The 19,179-nt window shown below is 37.2% G+C and overlaps 2 protein-coding genes across 13 annotated transcripts; both read right to left on the bottom strand.

Annotated features, from left to right (window-relative positions):
* Positions 1-945: 945 nt before the first annotated feature.
* LOC104906033 (probable voltage-gated potassium channel subunit beta) lies at positions 946-3,040 on the bottom strand. The gene is made up of 3 exons (XM_010694728.4): positions 2,116-3,040; positions 1,846-2,010; positions 946-1,303 (listed from the first exon to the last, which is right to left on the bottom strand). Exons 1-3 carry the CDS (start codon positions 2,821-2,823, stop codon positions 1,190-1,192), a joined length of 987 nt encoding a protein of 328 aa, XP_010693030.1. The 5' UTR covers positions 2,824-3,040; the 3' UTR covers positions 946-1,189.
* A 666-nt stretch (positions 3,041-3,706) lies between these two features.
* Positions 3,707-18,167, bottom strand: LOC104906034 (hypothetical protein). Of its 12 annotated transcripts, none has more exons than XR_007270851.2 (10): positions 17,943-18,167; positions 17,009-17,738; positions 11,193-15,052; positions 8,760-9,795; positions 8,431-8,477; positions 7,553-7,677; positions 6,399-6,555; positions 6,220-6,299; positions 4,832-5,091; positions 3,707-4,737 (listed from the first exon to the last, which is right to left on the bottom strand). XR_007270851.2 is itself a non-coding variant. In XM_010694731.4 (3 exons), the coding sequence occupies exons 2-3, from the start codon at positions 17,684-17,686 to the stop codon at positions 11,420-11,422; spliced, it is 4,311 nt and encodes a 1,436-aa protein (XP_010693033.2). In that variant the 5' UTR covers positions 17,687-17,738; positions 17,943-18,167; the 3' UTR covers positions 10,976-11,419. The 12 variants fall into 12 exon arrangements, 1 of the variants encoding a protein (XP_010693033.2); XR_008967871.1 differs by having other exon boundaries at positions 7,625-7,677; XR_008967869.1 differs by having other exon boundaries at positions 7,553-8,477; positions 17,009-17,770.
* Between the last annotated feature and the right edge of the window lie 1,012 nt (positions 18,168-19,179).

The raw sequence follows: 19,179 nt of genomic DNA, 5'->3' as shown, positions 1-19,179 counted from the left end.
TTCAGAATTTTATGCATGATAGAATTTGGAGATAAGGAACTCTGGTTTAAATATCTTTGAAGCACAAAAAATTTAATCAATTTAATTTTTTGAGGAAAAAGGTAGGTTAGATTAAAGACAGATAACGTGTGGAAAGTCCAATACAATCATATCGGAAATCCAACAAGGATCTCCACTAAGCTAAACCTCATCACAAGAACTAAAGATCGCCCACTTAGCTAGCCATTTGGTATTTTTTAGGGTTGTATAGGATAAATGAGAGTTGTATTTAGTCATCATGTTACAAAAAGAAAAGAGAACCTGACAATTTGCTTGGTTTCCTTATTAAGGGCACAAATGATGTTCCTCACTTCACCTTCAAAGATTACATTTCGCCATTCCTGCTCCTTCGCCACCTCTATAGCCCTTTGCCCCTTACCATCCAATAGGTTAATGCAATCACTATTCTCAACATGTGCGCAACAATTTTATTTTTATCATCCCCTCCTGTTAGTATCTATATCATGTCTTCCAAAAAATTTCTTTTTGTTCTCATTAGTCATTACCCCATTCATACATTACCCTCTAGGCTCTATCCAAGTATTATAGTATTACTTTTTGATTCGACATTTCTAAAATGTGTAAGAATTTCATTTTTCGCATTTGGAAGTGACATCGGGGTTTTTGTTTGATCGAGGAAATCAACCTTGGGCAGTAGAGATTATTAGCTTGTGTTAAGTTTAGCTCTTCCTGTGAAGCTTAATATCACGAAGGCTAGAATAAATTCGGTTTCCTTTTCTGTGGTTTGGGGGACCGGCGATTTTTGTATAATCTGCACATTGAAAGCTCAAACTAGACATTCTTCATTGCCTCAGCCTGTATTTTAGTTAGTTGTAGCCCATTGGGTATTCTAACCTAGTAACCTTACCATCTTAGAATAATATATTGCAACAAGAGAGCACGACATATAGAACTCATAGATTGATATGACCTCAAGGTCTCTTCATTTTTCCTTTTTTTGATACAAAGAAGTTCAGAGAAACCGAAGGAACATAAATGCAAAATAGTGTCATATCCACAGTAAAACTAAGATACTCAGATACCAATACTAAGTTTCAAGTAGCTAATGCATACGACACTTATGAAAGAAATAGGGTAATGTCACCACCATCAGACATCAGAACCATAGAAACCAAATTTGCATCTACATTCATCTGTAGGCTTCTGGACGCTTAGGCTTGCTTTGAACAATGGCCTCAATTTTCTCCATTACAGAAGGAGTAAGCATGGGAATGACAGTAATAGCTTTCATGTTTTCTTCAACCTGCATTGGACAAAATGGATTCGCTTTAAAATACAAGTTTGAGTTGAATGCTAGAGTGGCAAAAGCTTACATAGTATAACAGTTTCAAAGTGCAAAAACGCAGATAGTAGATTCGATATTTTAAAAAAATGCATACTAAGGGGCCAAGAAGTTATCATACAGAAGGAAAACAAAATAAAGTGGTAATTGTAATGTGCTTTTAAGAATTATTCATGAGAGGAGAGGTTCCTTAATCCTTCCATTGCATTTCAGAGATAAATGGTAACCCCTTTAATGTATCCAAAAAGGCCAATTCATTGATAACCCTGTCCCCTTGTATTTTTCCAGAAAAGCTAAGTGATTTAGCTTACCTTGAACAATCTAGTTATAAATCCATAGCAACAAAAGTTATAGATCATTCAAAAATTCTTACTTATCAAATCCATCTTTACCTTGCATTATCATCTATTTTGCATCTATCTACCTATCTACATTCAGCATGAAGATGTAACAAAATAGATATATTTGTGTATGAGAGTGAAATACAGACAAAAAGAGTTCACCTGATATTCCTTTGTTGCACCAGTAATAACTGAGGAGACATTGGGATTGGCAGCACACCAAGCAATGGCAAGTTGAGGCAATGTGACACCTAATTCATCTGCAATTGGTTTGAGTCCGTTCACCTTTTTAAGAACATCTTCGACCAAAGACCTGCTGGCTAGATTCTACAATCAAATAATGAAGTAAATCAGGATAATAATTAAGAATCACAGAATAAGCAGCAAATATGGAAATACTATGAAAAATGAGAGAGAGTAGAGACTACAGACCTTGTAATTATCAAGAGCGAAACGACTGTCAGAAGGAATGGTACCCTTGTTATATTTACCAGTGAGGACTCCAGATGCAAGAGGACTCCAGGTGGTGAGACCAATACCATAATTGGAATAGAGTGGGAGGTATTCAGACTCCACCTTGTGCCTTGACAGAAGATTGTACTCAGGCTGCTCCACAACAGGGGCAATCAAATCGAGGCGTTGTGCAATGGAACAAGCTTCAGTAATCTGCTGAGCAGACCACTCACTAGTACCCCAATAGAAAGCCCAACCTTTATCAATGACATAATTCATAGCTCTGACAGTCTCTTCAATAGGGGTAGAAGAATCAGGCCTATGACAATAGATCAAATCAACGTAATCCATGTCAAGTCGCTTGAGTGATGCTTTAGTGCCTTCAATGATATGTTTCCTTGAAAGACCTTTGTCGTTTGGACCTGCACCACCCCAGAAGATCTTGGTTGAAATAACAAGGTCAGAACGTTTCCAACCAAGCTCTCTTATGGCTTGTCCCATGATTTCCTCAGCCCTTCCATTGGCGTAAACCTCGGCGTTGTCGAAGAAGTTGACACCATGATCTCGGCAACATTGCAGAAGTGATTTCGCTTCTTTCACATCAAGTTGATTGCCGAAGCTCACCCAAGCTCCGTATGATAGTTGGCTCACTTTCAGTCCCGAACGCCCTAAGTTTTTGTACTGCATCCTTTCTTCTCGTTTTAGATCCCCAATCTCTCTCTCTCTCGTCCCTTCTAATCTCTCTCTCTCTCTCTAATTAACTTTTAAACTTTTGTGTTTCAGAATGCTCCAGATCTCAGCTGATGCTGATCTGTGTGGTCAGAATTCAGAATCACAGATTGATTCTTTAGCAACTGTAAATATCACTTTTCGGACTTTACCTCGTGGCATATCAACCCATTCACATCTGCCTATGTCGTATGCGCCCACCGAAATTCCTAACCTTTATATCTGATTAACTGATGCACTTCTCTTTTTTATGCGAGAGAGACTTATTCATATACATACATACAAAATATATTATACTTTTATTCATCTCGTTCAAAATTGACACACATATTAAGAAATCTATATTACTATTAAAGTTTGTTCCCCCCAAGGCGCCAACCCAACCCAACCCCACCCCACCCCGTTCTTTGTGTAATCTTTGAGGGAATGAGAAACTTTTATATTTACACATGGTACAAGAAAATGATATAAAAAACAAGCTCATAATAATTGATCAACGAGTTCTTTGCAATCAATAAAAGATTTGTTCATAGACAATTTACAATCATTGTTAAAAGTTCATAGCTCATGCCTGCAGTATGCCTGCCAATTCAATTGAAAAACAAAAAATAAACGAAAGTGTAATTGCATATCAAATGATTTATAAAGTATGAACAATCTCCGACACTTCACCAACTCTTCTCGTTCCTTTCATATAAAAATCAATGCCCTATATTATGTTCGTGTAAATCATCAAAGCAACATTACTTGTCTAAATTACGGAGTCAATATCTTTCTTGTGCTGTTGTACATAACCTTAGACGACGAGTAACAGAGAATGGAAGAAGTAATTACATGGTAGTTAAAAAAACAAGATTAGGATATACTATAAAGTTTTATCCAACTCCAAATTCCAATACATCATCTCTTGAAACATTATCTATGTGTCAAAACAATAATAACAATAACCAAACTTCACATAGGATTCTATGACTTTCAATTTTCCTCCATCCCGCTCCGCTTGCTCGCCCGTCTTCACCTTCATCTTCCCTTGAATATTAGCCAAGGTCCGCACCTCATTTCTTCCTGTGGAACCCACGCCTAAAATGATTGATCTCTTTTCTTTCCGTCAGCATTAAACACCATGAGTCAGGACTCCTTTTGAGATTAATGGTAAAAGTTGCGCAATTATATCTTTACACAGTGCTGAAGTGCCAGGTGCCACCATCTGTCAAGAACCAAAATACAGCAAAGCAGTCTAATGGCACATGGATAACTATAAATAATTTCAAAACCAGTTCACTGATGTCTTGCCCTTTTAAGTGCTTCCAGAAAGCTATTACTGCTTGAGTATCTCAGCTATGTTGCTTCCATGCATTACATAACGAGAGATGATATCTGAAGGACCTCATTCCTGAATAAAGATTACAAACTTTTATACAAAATGTAAAATGTTAAATACATATGATGTTCCAACAACAAAATTCAAATATATAGTACATAAAGGAATACAATTAACAGTTAGGTCCATGGTTAAAGATCAGCACCAACTTAACAACAAATAAAGATTCCCATCCATTTTCGAACATGTAAAGTAGAACATTGGTACGTGACAGAAACAAAACCCCATTAAGTTTGGCCACCATAAAGAGAAAAGGAACATCCAGATACATCACCAAAATAACACCAATTCTGCATCGCTGTCGATTAAGCATTGGCTGACACTATCATAACTTGTTACTACGTAAACAAATGCCACAATACTGCTCCTAAATTCAAGGAAAAAGTGAAGTGCTCACTGCTCACATCATCGTACTGTGAAGCTTCCCTCTTTCCACCCCGTCCTCTCTTCCTTCCCCTGCCGGGCTCTTCTTTTTGTTCCTCCACTCCATTCTACAATCATTAGGCACATGAATAAGCATATAGATATGCAACATAGAAAAATAAATCAATAAGATTAGATGATAAAATAAAGCTAAACACATACTAATGTAACGTGATCCATCTTTTCCAACAAGAATGCTGAGTAAAGCTGCTTTGAGTTCAAAATCATCAAACTTTAAAAAACTGAATCTCATTCAAATGGCCGGCTTCATTTGCCAATTTCTCTTCTTCCTTCACTCTCGCTTCGAGCAATTTCTTTTCTTCTTCCGCCATTGCTTTAGATAAAAGAGCAGTATCTCCATTATTTGCATCAAGAAGTAAATTATCCTCTAATTTGACTTCAGGTTCTTCCTTGACAACATTCTGCAGGTTCGCAAAAGATTCAAAGTCATCATGATGGTAGTCGACATAAAAGCAACCACAAAGTCCAGACAAAAAGAGGAAAATGCAACAGCAAGACGAGACGAGACGTTTCAATAATAATGCTAGATTTAAACGTAATCACGATGGTAAGAAACCTATGAGCAATCCCTGGATACCAAGAAAAACAATTAACAAAAGCAAGTTTAAACGATTTTTTTTTTTAAAAAAAATATATACAAATTTGAGGAAATGGAGAGGGCTTTGAGGGAGAAGAACAATATTACAGAAACTTTAGGAGGACAAAGAAACTAATAACATTAACCATGAAATCCCCTAAAAAGATGTATAATTATTTGGGGTTTATCAGAAATTGAGAAAAATTGAGGAGAAAAGAGAAAATTATAGCTGAAAGACTTTGAGAGGAGAAACCTATAACTGACAATCTGTATTTTAGAGTGATGGAATCAAGATATGAAAATGAGTACAAGGATAGAAATTCACAATCAGTAGAAAACATGGACAAATACAAACATTGACTATGAATAGAGTCTACACATTTTGTAAGTCAGCTAGAATCCACTTACGTAGATAACAATAACAGTGTAGTCAAGTTCAAAGCCACTATAACTTCGTAGAGAGGTATTGATGGACATCAAAGGTTACTGTGCATATCTGGAAGTCATAATAAATATGCTTCAAAATGTACCAAACATGGAGGATACATGGTTGAAGGAAATGCAGGTTAATATGATATACATGAAATTCAGAAACATGAAATCATAAAAATCCTCCACCTTCATGCACACAACTAAAACATAAAAGCCCTAATGTCTTTGTACAAAATTGTACACATAAACGCAATATAGCTTAACGAAGTTCAGAAAAATCCATGTGGTAGCCTAAGTGATGCACTAATGTACGGCAGCAGCATTAAAGCATATGAATAGTGTAAAAGTGCAAAAATGTAAAGTTTAAAAGAGAACGAAGGGAGAATAGCAATGGTCTAAAAGCCAAGAAAACTGTGGTCAGCCAGCTATGAGAAAAGTAACCCAATTCACACCACCAAAAAATGCAGCCACAGAATATCACCAAAATATCTAACAGCAGTAGCAGCTGCAGAAAATCCACCTGCACCAGTGGCAGGTTACAGACTTCCCAATGTTGGAGCACAGCGCCAAACCCTTGAGAGATTGCAGGAGCAACTACTCCTGCAAAATAAGAGTTTGAGAGGTGAAAATTAGTTCCAAACAATTGCGAGAACAGTACTTTAACCACTGTCTATAGAATACAGACACCGGAGATTTTACCTCCGATTACAGTCAACACTACCCCTCCAGCCAAAAGCAGCTCTGCCAATAATGCCTCCTTGCTTCCATTTGACCCAAGGATCACTATCATCTCCCTTCTCGAATTCTCCCTTGATTACATCCATCAAGGAGCAGACCAATATTATCTCCAAGCGTCCTATTAGAAAACATACTCCAATCACTTTAGTTTAATGAAGTAATAGGAAACCGTAATGTGTGATGCCAATCAAGCATTAATCATAGAATTCCTGAAAGGCTTCTTAATTAAATGTCTTCATAAAAATAAAGTACGCCAACCAGGCTTCTTAGTTTGAGAAAGTTTGCATGGTTATTCTAAATCAGGTATAACTGAAGACAAATTCTTCTAAATTACAATAATGGCAAGTGGACATAGATAAAAGCTCTATTGTGATCGCACATTGTCCAAAACTCCAATTATGTATGATCATACGGTTTATGCTCTTATGGTCATTCTAAATCAGGTATAACTGAGATACAAATTCTCCCTCAATATTTACCTGCATCTTGTTTAACTATCTCAAATGTATTTTGTATCAAAACTTAACCAAGATATTCAAATTGCAAAGAAGCTCACCAATATTTTAAATCATGAATCAAACAGTCCGAACAAAAGATATGGGAAGCCATACTGAGTCTCAACTCTCAAGGTGGCATTAAATTTGATTATATGCGTTAAAGGTCGTAGTACACACAGCAAAAGTAAAGCCCAGTAAAACTATCTAGTATCTAGCATAACAGCTGAACCAAGTGTAGTACATACTTTCCTGCAATATACCGTGATATAACTCCTCTAGTTCCTACTCCACCAACTTCTGCCTCAACCAACCTTCCGATTCTTCAATACCAATCGATCCTTCAAGCCCAAGCCCTCCATTTCCCAATATTCTCTCCACCTCTCATCCTCAACAAATATGACAGTCAATATGCCATGATATTGATTGTTATCCTGATTCCTGGGTATTCTTCTCAAATAAAACTGGAACCAAAAAGGGTATTGCCATTGACTCACCATCTTTTAAGAGCATCAACCTATCTCTGGATATATGAATTCATTATTTTGGTAATAGATAATAGATAGACATAAAGCTAAACTAAAATTGATTATTTAATTACAAGCACTAATGTAGATCTACCAGTATACATGCAGCAAGTCAAAGAGAACCCAAACACAACCACACCATTCATATATAATCAGAATACCGGACCTTAGAAGTCCAAAAATGCAACTTTTCTTGCCTCAAAATCCAGCCTCTGAAACCTTGAGTCACACAAAATGTTCTTAACCAGGTTACTCTTAGTCAAAGATATATAAGGGAAAGGAAAAGAAAAATAATATGGTTACTCTTAGTCTCTTACTTAACAAGAATAACCCACGGTAAACAAGTTAAGTCAAAAGGTGCAGTTACCTCAGTCCACTTCATAACACAATTAATGTGGAAATTCAAAAATAATAGATGGCAAATTGTAATTCTATCAGGAAAAATTCAAAATAAAACACAATCAAAATTTTAATTTTGGAACATAAACTGAATGTAGCAACTACAAAGAATTAAAGAAAAGCATTTTGATTTACCTGAGTACAGGAGAATGGAAGGCGAAGATGAGAATAGGATAACAAAGATTAACATTAGAAATACATAGTTAGATGAAAATACAGGAAGCTGACTTTTTCAAAATTGAGAACAATATCATTTACTCCCTCTGCTTTTATTTATTTGCTACATTTTCCAAAAAGGGTTGCTTTTTTTTATTTGCTACATTTCCTTATTAGGAGACTTGGCCCACCAAAAAGTAATAGTATTATATTTGTTTCCCCTCTTCTTCCACCAAAAAGTACTACTTTTTTCCCTTTTCCCACCTTATTTAATGCTAAAGGGGTCAAAAAGTACACCAAAAAAGAATGAAAGGGACATCTCCTAAATTCTTGTGTAAACAAGAATGTAGCAAATAAATAAAAGCGGAGGGAGTACCAATTAGTTAATTCTAAATTTTCTAAACTGACTTGCCTTACCTTTTGTATATCTCAAGCACACCTTCTTTAAAGCATAAAGTTCCATCCTATACTCCACAAAAAGGAATAAGAATTAGAAGCAAAATAGAATGGAAAACACAGGAAACCCTGATTGAAGATCAAAATTATAATAAACATGGTTTCTTAAGTGATTGGAAAAAGAAATAAAATGCAAGATATGAGCTGACCTTTCTCTCATAGCAAAAGAGAAGCACACACAAAAATAAAGCAAAAGATGCAGAAACCAATTAAACCCAAAGCATTACCATCTTAAAATAAGCATATATAAAGAAAGAGAAGTTAGAAAATTAAGAGAAATGAAGAGATACCTTTAGGAGGAAGCACCACTGATAGTTGAGCTGATAAACCCTGAGCAAGAAAAAAAACAACAAAAACAAAGAAGAGGAGAGGAGAGAGAAAATGAAGGAGAATCATCTAGGTTATAGAGAAGGATGAAGATGGAGGAGATTTATTAGGAAAACGGGGAGGAAAGAGAAAGTAAAGAAAGAAAAGCAGGTACAAGCTGAAGAGAGGGAAGCAACAGCTACAGGGACAGAAAAAAGGCAAAGCAAGGGCAAAACCAGTTACCTTTTGTCTTTGGAAGGAACAAGGAACACAACGGGCAAAACCACCCATTCACTATTATATTGCTACAGCAACCAAACTTCTTGCTTTTTAAAGAGTAAGGAAATAGAAGTTTGTTCGGCATTTTAAGTTATGTGTCACTTAAGGTGACATTTCCATAAAAGGAACCAGAGAAAGTATACTAAAGAGTTAGAATGATATAAGACCCGTATTATATAATCTAAAATCATCCTAAATCATTAAATTTCCATTGTCATATTTATTTACGAACATCATAGAAATGTTCATCCGTGTACAAGTATAGAAGTACTCAATTAGGTAGACTTAACAAAATTAACCGTGATTCTAAAGGTAAGATTTGGACTCAAAATTAAGAAACGACATTTAAAACTATATGAAATAACATCTTCAAAGCTACAATGCAATTAACAAATTATAATATCGTGATCAATTAGATACCAAGGGGAAGAAAAACAAAAAAGAGAATTTACAATCTTAATCAGTATATTCGGTATCAATCGTGGAAAATACACAAAGCTAAGATACAAGGCCTTTCTAGAATGCTCTATACAAATCTGCACAAGGATGGACTAAGCTAGAAGATTCTACAAGAATGTACAAGGGTCCTCCAGAACGCTCAAGAATGCTCCGAAAGGCATTGATGTCATGCATGATCTCATACTTCTGGACCTTGATTCGAAAAACCGTCTTACCATTATCTTCAGTCACCTGAAATGTGTTTGGCCTCCAGAGAATCGAGATATCCCCATTATTACATTGCTGCAAAGTGAGTGCTCAGTGGTATTTCACGGCATCTAAAAGATAATGTGATAAACCAGTTTATAGGAGACTGGTGGCCTAGCAGCTCATGGGCGCCTCTAGAGTAACAATGATGCCTAGGTGTCAGCAATGAGTCGTGACAGGGAGTTTACTCATTTAGTTAACACAAAGCATTAAGGACAACATAAAGTGCAAGTGAAGAACCTTGAGCAAATATTAGAGAGCGTACACGACTACATGACCCTTTCGACTTATACGACAAAGATATGACACGTTTGGAGAACTTCATTAGCGAAGAAGGTTGGGGTAAAGTTTTAAGACTACCCAATTTGACCAACTTTTTTATCATAAAAAGGCGGATTGATCCACTTTGATCAAGGAAAAGGCCAAGTTAGACACCCATTTGGTCCAGTCATATGGCCTACTTAGCCTGTTACTTAGAGGATATAACATAACTTTAAGGTTCCCTTATCTAATTATATATACATAAAGTTGAATAGATAATTAGCAATCTAAAGAAAGATACACTACTTCTCATTAAAGTATTAAGGTCTCAGGCAACTTCCACTAAAATCAACAACTTGAATTGCTTACCCACTTGAACCCATGTCAGGATATTGATCCTACAATCTCCCCAAAAAGATATGGTAATTTTGCAACAGCAACCACCCTGTCTATGATACTCTATACCAAAGGACAATTATTTTAATAAGCATATCTAAATTTTACAATCACGAGGATCAAACCATTAACTACCCTTTCCCTGAATTACAAAAATATCTGAGAGCTATCTTAAAGCTTTGGTTCCTGAAAGGCAATGGTTGGAACTTGGAATGTGTAGTTAGCCTCCTCCTCAAGCCACAAAATTAGTTCTCAAAGACTCAATCAAAGCTAGCTCACCACACACAATAATTTTACGAGACTCAAAGGGTCATCTCTTCAGTGCCCGTAACCATGATTTATAACTCTCCATGGTCTCATTGGAGGAAGGCAGGGAGCTCATATTGACAGAGATATTAGGGTAGTGGAGGAAAGAAAGGGGAGGGGGAGAAAGGTCAAGGCAGAGTAGACAATGTAAAACACAAATGTATAAGTACATATTTAACTGAATCATCGGGATAAAACATATTAATATTGGTTCGATTAGAGAAAAGAAAAAATCATTGTTGAACTATGTGCATAGCATACGAAGCCAATGTCAATTGTCATACAACTTTATGATGTTCCAAATAAAGAAACATGAAAATATGGAAGTAGATTACTATCCCTTGTAATTGTCTGTGGTCTGTGTAGGATAGGCCCACCACCAAAGTGGTCATCCTGCCTACCTACTCCTATATTTACACGTAAGTATAATGAGAAAAGACGTAAAGATGAGCAACTATATGAATACTAACCACAAGTTCAACGAAATTCAACTGGCAGAAGCTTGACATCCATCTTTGTATGTGTACCATTGACTTCAAAGCATATAAGTCCAGACCAGGGTTTTTTCATCCGTATTAATTCAAAACATCAGCACAAATAGCACATCTTGGACAATATTTCTTATTCGACCATCACTACGTGTATCAACTTGAACTGGTGAAAGGCAACAGTCTCCAATACACATGGTCAGTTCGTTTTAACCTTCTAAAGCCACAGTTTTGCTAGGAATAGAAACGGCGGAGGCTTGGATTGCTTCTTTCTTGCCTTGGTTATGCTGCCCTCTATCTAAATCAGCATTTGGAAACACTTCAGCTTGCAAGGAAGGTGCAATTTTATTCACATGTGACCATGTCAGTTCCCATAAGCTATCTCCACCCGAACCACTACCCGGTATAAGCAGCCCCCCTGTCTTCATTATAAGCAATGAGTTTTTGAGGAGCTCAGGAACTAGTTCACGGAGCTTCTCGCTCTTCTTTCCTCTAATGTTGACCTTCATATAAGTTTCCATCTGGCGTAAAACAGCCATCCACAAGTTGTTAAATGTTGGTAACTGCATAACTTCATTGAGAGAGAGCAGAAACACTTTAGATAGGAGCTTGATGGCAACCAAAAGCATGGCTTCCAGGTTTCTGTATGCTTTTGAAGATTTCCCTTGCGCAATTTCGACAAAGTCGTCCAGCAACGGAAATATGACCACATCAAAACACTGTAACCACAAGTGTGAAAGATAGATCTCTTGCACCCCGCTCAAGCATTTCTGTAGAGAAAAAAGAGCGTGGTTCCGAACAACTTCCCTGTCATCCAAACAAAGCTTTCTCAATCCTTGCGCAAGTCTTAACCACATCTCACCAATATCCTTAGAGACCATAGCAACTTCATTCACATTCACAAGTTCCTTGCTCTCACGTGCCCACCGAACCAAACAACTCAATGATCCTGACATCAGATCCAATGCATGGACAGATCGCTCCACTTCACCCACACGAGACCCCGCAAATTGCGTTGCTCCATCAACACAAAGAACAAAATTTGAAGGCAACAAGTGGGCTCCCTCGCTCATTATGAAAGATAGTGCTTCAAATCCAGCTTCAGAAGCCTCTGGATGTCGTGCTGTAATTGCAAGAAGAGACAGGATCACACGCCAACCCATCTGTGATCTGATGCGATTGGCATTTGTCTTCACTAGCTGTCCTACTTCCTGTGTAATTTGTTCACAGTAAGCATCAGCAACCCGAGCATCAAGCTTCAAAACTAACTGCAGTGACTTCAAAATTTCATCAATTAAATCTTCTTTATAGGGTATTAAGCGTTGGCATATCCGAAGAAGCCCAAAAACAGCCTTTTCCACCAAAGCACACGGAACCGTAGTTGATTGAACAATATTAGAGATGTGCTCATAGACAGACTGCCATAGAAGTGAGATCCTATCTCGGTTGTTCAGAGTGATGGCAATCAATAACTCGAGACAAAATGCAGCATTAACTTCATTCTCCGAATAACTAGCTTCCGTTTGTATTTGCTCTGCCGCCACAATTGCACATACAAGATGCATCAAGGCATCAGCCTGCAAAAATTTGCTCTCAATAAAAATATTGTTGATTTGGCACTTCTGAATTGTCTCTTCGATACGCTGCTGAGCAAAAACTTCCTCTTCAGAGGGCTGTGCACTCGGCTCCTCGATCTCAAAGGATAGGAGCTGACTAAAGCGGCCCATGAGCCCTGAAGGTTTCTTAGGAGCAACACTTGATTGTATGTGAGGCAAAGGTAATGAATTTAGCAGAGGCTTTACATGTCCAGCCACTCCAAGAATAGCAGAGAAACCAGGTTCATCTGCAGTGTCACACACGGAAAAGGCAGAAAGAAAGCCAAATTCATAAAATCGCAAGATGCAGGTTAGTATGTTTTGCCAGCCTGTTCGAATATAATCACCATATATATTTGAAACAGTGAACACTGTCATTGTCGCCATCCTGGCCCTTGTGTCATTACTATATGCCAAAAGAAACTCCTCAAAATATGACGGATTCAAGAGTGTTGTAAACTTGCAAAGAGAAATGACAATATCATCAAGCACAGAGTCGAGATGGAAGTGTGCTGCAATCTTAGCAGCAGCTAAGAAGCCATCGATGCAAAGTTGGTAAACATCCTCATCCTCTGCATGATCAAATACAACAGAGATGGCAGCAACAGTTGGGCCTGCTATTAAAGCAAACATATCATCATCAAGATACGGCTTATCAACTGCTACTATATAAGGAGATGTATTACGGGATTTTTGCATCAGATCCATCCAATGGCTCTGTCTCATTTCACAGGAACCAGAACCTTGCTCTGGAGTAATACGTATCTCATGCTCACAGATTGAGTTGTACAACTGGGACAATAATTCTCGAGGGAGGTCATTACCATCATTGATACGCCTATTATTTCGTATAAAATCCTCCTCTGTCATCTTCTTTTTCACTTGTGCATTATGCCGATCAGTATTCAACAATATAAGTGAATAAGACAGCACTAGAGCAGCATCTTTGTTTGCAAAAATATGTGGCGACTGCTCATAGTACCTCGCTGAGAATGCTTCAAGCACTCTCTGTATCTTTTGTGACTCTCCAGGGAGTCTGAAGGTCTCCAAAAAGATCCTTAATGCATTATCCAAACTCATACCCTTAAAATCAAAAGTCTGAGCAAATTCATTAAGAACCTGAACACAAAACTCCTCATGATCTCCCAGGAAGTCTCCAACGAGATTCTTATCTAACCCACCAGTATATCTAAGAAAGCAAGCTACACTTTGAGCATCAAGTTTCTCAGGCAACAAATGTGTTCCCTGAAGAAACTCCAGTCCTTTCTTGGGGCCAAGATTGAAATGATCGGCACCAGTCATCAAGCGCTGCTTGATATACTTCATTTGGCGAAGAAATGGAACCCAATGACTCGGTTCCTCGTAACTATCACACTTGAACAACCAATATGGTTTATACACTTCAAGCGTGGTGGGAGTGTTGCCCAGACGAACTTCTTCCTTTGTCCTTCCAGCCATTCCCTGGATCACTGCAATCAAGCCTTCCAAAGCAAGAATGTGCATCGTGGAGAGTGTACTATTCACTGGAAATGCACTTTTTGACAACACATTAACCAACTCTTCAAAAATATTTCTAGAGGTTAGATTGCAATCAAAATTAGCATACATCTCCATTATAAATGTCTTCTGCCTACAGAAATCAACAAGGGCCTCCATTGCAACCTCCTGCTGCTGATAAGAAGCCCCGTAACTACTCTGTGCAAGCCTCAATATCACAGAAGAAAAGAAAGTCTCCAATTGTAGTTTCAGCATAACACGCAAGTGCTGATATAAATTGAGAACGATGCTACAAACCACAGAAAGAATAAGTGGGCTCATAGACAAGCCAAATTGCATCAGATTGCAGAATAGATCATCCTGAATCAAGTTTAGCAACCTTGGGTGCCTGTGCAATGAAGGACCACCTAACTCTATAGCTGAATTAATCAAGCCCAAAGCAAAAAGGGGTACATCTTCATCAAAAGCCAAAGAGTTGGATTTCCGACTCGTATCAACATGCTCTGTAATGTTCAACAAAGAACACAATAAACGAAGTACCTCAACCATACATGGCACTCCGAATTGCTGATTCATGAGAAGTGAATCATAATGCAATACATCATCCATGGTTCCATTAGTCATACCATCTACCAAAGGAATAGAGCTGGAAGTAGAACATCCCACGAACACTTCACTGTAGTTTGTAGTGTTATCATTAAAACCAGGTTCAGGAGCTACTAAATTGGGATCACTATTAACCTGCTGAATCTGCACAATATAAGAAATATTCAGAGAGTATTTTATCCAGAAAACTGAAATATTCTAATATGCTTTCCAGCCTGCAGAGAGTTCAACACTTCTGAGCAATAAGATAGCAATCACCACCAAATAAGGATCCTACCATCTTGAGGAGTCGAAATCTATGCAGCTTACAGACCAGTACAAAAACTATTTCTTATGATATGGGGATGGTTCGGAAGAGGAGGTACCTATTTACTGCAGGATCTCCAACTATCTACTACTAAAAATTTGTTGATTACAGCCACTAATCAACATGCCACACTCACAGTTGAGTCAAACTACAGACAAAACATCTCTGATAAATAAGTATATAGGACCACAACTCTAAAATAGGAATATTACAGAAAAAAACAATGCAGGCAACTGCAGCTTTAAAAGTAGGTTGCAGGAAAATTACCCCGAGATTGAGAAGTGGCTTTGTTGAGGTATAAGGTACCATCATACCAGTGTCATAGTTTCCATGCTAGCATTGCCCAACTTTATGTGTCCTTTGTGCTGTACTAGATTGTTAGATGAGGACCCTTTTCTTCTTTCCTTCGAATTTTGGTTCCAGTTATTTGGTTCAATTTTTTATCAGTATTCAGTAGGTTAAATTGTTTTTAAAAATGTATATTTTCATTTTAGTAATATCAAATTATAAAAGGATATGACTCCTTTTTTTCTCAACCTCGCATAGTTTAGTAAGAATTACAGTAGGTCAATAGCTTCATTTGAAAGTGTAAACAACTATCCTAACACAAGAAACTGATGTAACCTAGCTGAAATTGTCGCCAGCTTCTGTCCGCAAATACATAACACGCTAAAAACACATTGTGCTGCAAGTAACTTTTTTTTATCAAACCCCCAACCCAGCCATCCGCACAAAGCCACAAACTACCATCTATATCTTACCCATGTCCTGATATGTATAATATCAAAAAGAAAAGAGCATTAACTGGAAATGGAGAACAAAGCCATCTTGCTACTGAAATCACCCAAACAAAATTCACATCAACCTAGAAGACGAGTCAATTTTTAGCCATGATTACTCATAAAACAGGCTAGAATATTGTATTCCAAGAAGCTTAATGTTGAAAATTGGTCAGGCACGGAATGTGTCACTCACTTTTATATATAGAATCGGATTAATAGATCAATCTATCAATAGCTCATATAACCATGATCCATTCAAGGAACGACAGTAATACTGAAACCTTAAACCAAAATATGCAGTCGGGCTAATGATCCATTGAAGGAAATAAGAGCCTATGAGGACATTAGAAATCAACTTATGTTCGAAAGATGATTGAGTGGCTGAAAGCTCTGGTCTTAAGAGAACCATAGCATTCAACCTCCATAGCCAACATGTTCCTGGGTGAAAAGGGGACGCCAACAAGTCCATGGAAAAGCTTTCAGATTTTGTCCCACTGCCCAATATTTGGATATAGTATGGATGATGAGAGAGGCCATAACTCACAGCCTTTCCCCCTTTCTGTGTCCTGCCCAAGGTTGTATTGATCTGATTATGGCACGGTATTCACTGGAATACTTTTGTGTTGTCTCCAAATTACTATTTGCTAGTACTTTGGCACTACTAAACCAGTTAAGCACTTGAATCCTCCATTCATTAATTCAATATCCTAATTATGATTCTTTGTTAAGGGAGAAATCATGTTGTATAACCCGTCAAAGTCACTATGAATAAAGAAGAAAAAGAGTGTAGTCCAATGCACAAAGCAACAAGGAAAAAAAATATTAATTACACTAGCTCCAATTTATTAGAACAAAGATAATAACAAAATGGAAGCTATTGGCAAACAAAATGGCATGATGATAATCCTTAGATACAGCGCATAAGGTGAGATTTCTTCACTGAAAATGTCAAAACCTCCACAAAGTTTTCTAAAAGGACATGAAAGCAGGAGGGGGAAAAAGGACCAATACCTCATGATTAATTAAGTTGCCTCCACTAGTCAACTCATGATATGTGCGGTTTGCTTCTGGAAGGCGTGAAAAAATAGAACGAACAAGTTCATGCATTGAGTGACGAGCAATGCGCTGCACTAACTCACCCTTTGAAGCTGTTTGCTGAACAATCCGAAAACAAGTTTCCACTATATTGCAAACATGTTGATTACTCAAAGCAAGTGATGCTTTACTTCTTACACATGCTAAAAGAACCTGAAGAATCTTCATTAGTACGACTTCTTCAGAAGCTGGATCAGTAACCTCAAAATGACAGGTGGTGACAGCTTGAACAATCAAATGCATTGTATCTTGAATATTAACAGTATGTATATGAAATAGATCTAGTGTTAAGATCTTCAAGACAGACGACAAAGCAACACTTGTAATGGGAGCACCGGTTTCTTCAGATTGAATGACAGCAAGGAAAGGTTGGAGATACATGACAGGATTAATGGTGTGGCAGTGAGCATGCCATGTGAATACTTTCTTTCTCAAAGCCTTAAAAGACTGAATGAGAGTGTGCTCTTGTTGGTCATCAACTGAGGTAAAGCGACTCCCCCATCTGACATTCCTTCTCATTACTGCCAAAACAGCACTTATTTCTGTATTCAGCATACATGCCAAGGAACCAGATTCCATCTCCAAACAACTCATAATTACTTCACTCTTGAGTATGTTATTTTGCCGTGTGACAAAATTTGCATAGCTGATACATGGAATAAAAACACCAAAAAGTTGCTGAAAATCAAATGAAAATAACTAGATTTAGGTTACTGATGATATTATAGCGTGCACCTGATCCTAACATCTTATACCTAGGAATAGGATCCAAAAATATTTATTATGTAAGTGAATTTTCATGGAATAATCGTAATACAATTAGGCAATTAGGTAAATCAGACGAACTTACTTTGAAAATGGCAACTACTAGATCATGACGATGTTAATCTTCACTTGTTCAGTTGTTCAGTTGTTCAGCTGCTGCTGCAACGCCCTTCAGTATGCCGGTGCCCCAAGGCCAAGGGGAGTCGATTTCGCAAATTCAACATCCCCTTTCATTTTTATTTTTAACCAACACCCATCTACGCATCTATCGTCAATATTCAATTAGTCTTCAGGCTTCCTATTAGTTCCCCTCAAATGCCTAAAATATTACTCTTTCACTTCCTTTTTTTTTACTTTGATGGTAATGGGATTAAAACAATTAAATGTTACATTTAGAAACAACGTAATCGCTGTGTTTTTTAAAAATTTTACATAGTATCCCTAATATTTTTTAGGGAAATTTCTATTGGTAACCTTGTAGTTTTTCGGTTTTCAATGGTGATTCTGCGGTTTTCAAATTTCCAAAAATGACCTTGTACTCTTATTGAAATTTCCAAATGTGACTTTTTTCGTAAATTGAGATGTTTTTGACTTTCTGAAATGCAAATTGAGGCGAATCTAGTCATTTTTTGCAAATTTCGACCTTTAATTTGACCCATAAAGTGCTAAAATGCCCCTCACAGGGCTATTCCTTCAGAATAGTTTGCGTTCCAAAATATCTTGATTTGCATGCATTATTTTGCGAACCAAAAAAAAATAGTCAGGTCAAGGTTTTGGAGTCAATTTAGCCCTTTATGGGGTCAAATTTGAGGTCGAAATTTGCAAAAAAAATAGATGCCCCTCAATTTGTATTCCACAAACATTTCGATATGCGTATTGATTTAACAGTTAGATATAACGAAAATTTAACGAAAAAAGTTACGTTTGGGAATTTAACAAGAGTACAAGGTCATTTTTGGGAATTTTAAAACCACGGGATTACCATTGAAAAATCGAAAACTACAAGGTGACCAATGAGAATCTCTCTAAACTGACCCCAAAATGAACATACAAGGTTCCCCTTCATAACTTATATCTCTAAACGTTTTTTATTTATTCTGAATATATGCAAAAATAAGTTGTAAAGAACATACCCTAGGACATTGGAAGTAATTAGTTTCAATAACAGTTTTTGACTTTTTGTTGAATGTAGACGTGAAATACCAATAAGGACATGCACTTTATCCCAATTTTTGCTAGTGAGGATTTATTTAAGTTGTTGCAAGAATTGTACTCTTGTTTATTTTAAAATTGAGTAGGTTAACATTAATATAATAATTAGA

The sequence above is a fragment of the Beta vulgaris genome, chromosome 2, assembly GCF_026745355.1.
Source record: "Beta vulgaris subsp. vulgaris cultivar EL10 chromosome 2, EL10.2, whole genome shotgun sequence".
NCBI classification, from domain to species: Eukaryota; Viridiplantae; Streptophyta; class Magnoliopsida; order Caryophyllales; family Amaranthaceae; genus Beta; species Beta vulgaris.
This window is presented reverse-complemented; position numbering and strand designations above follow the sequence as displayed.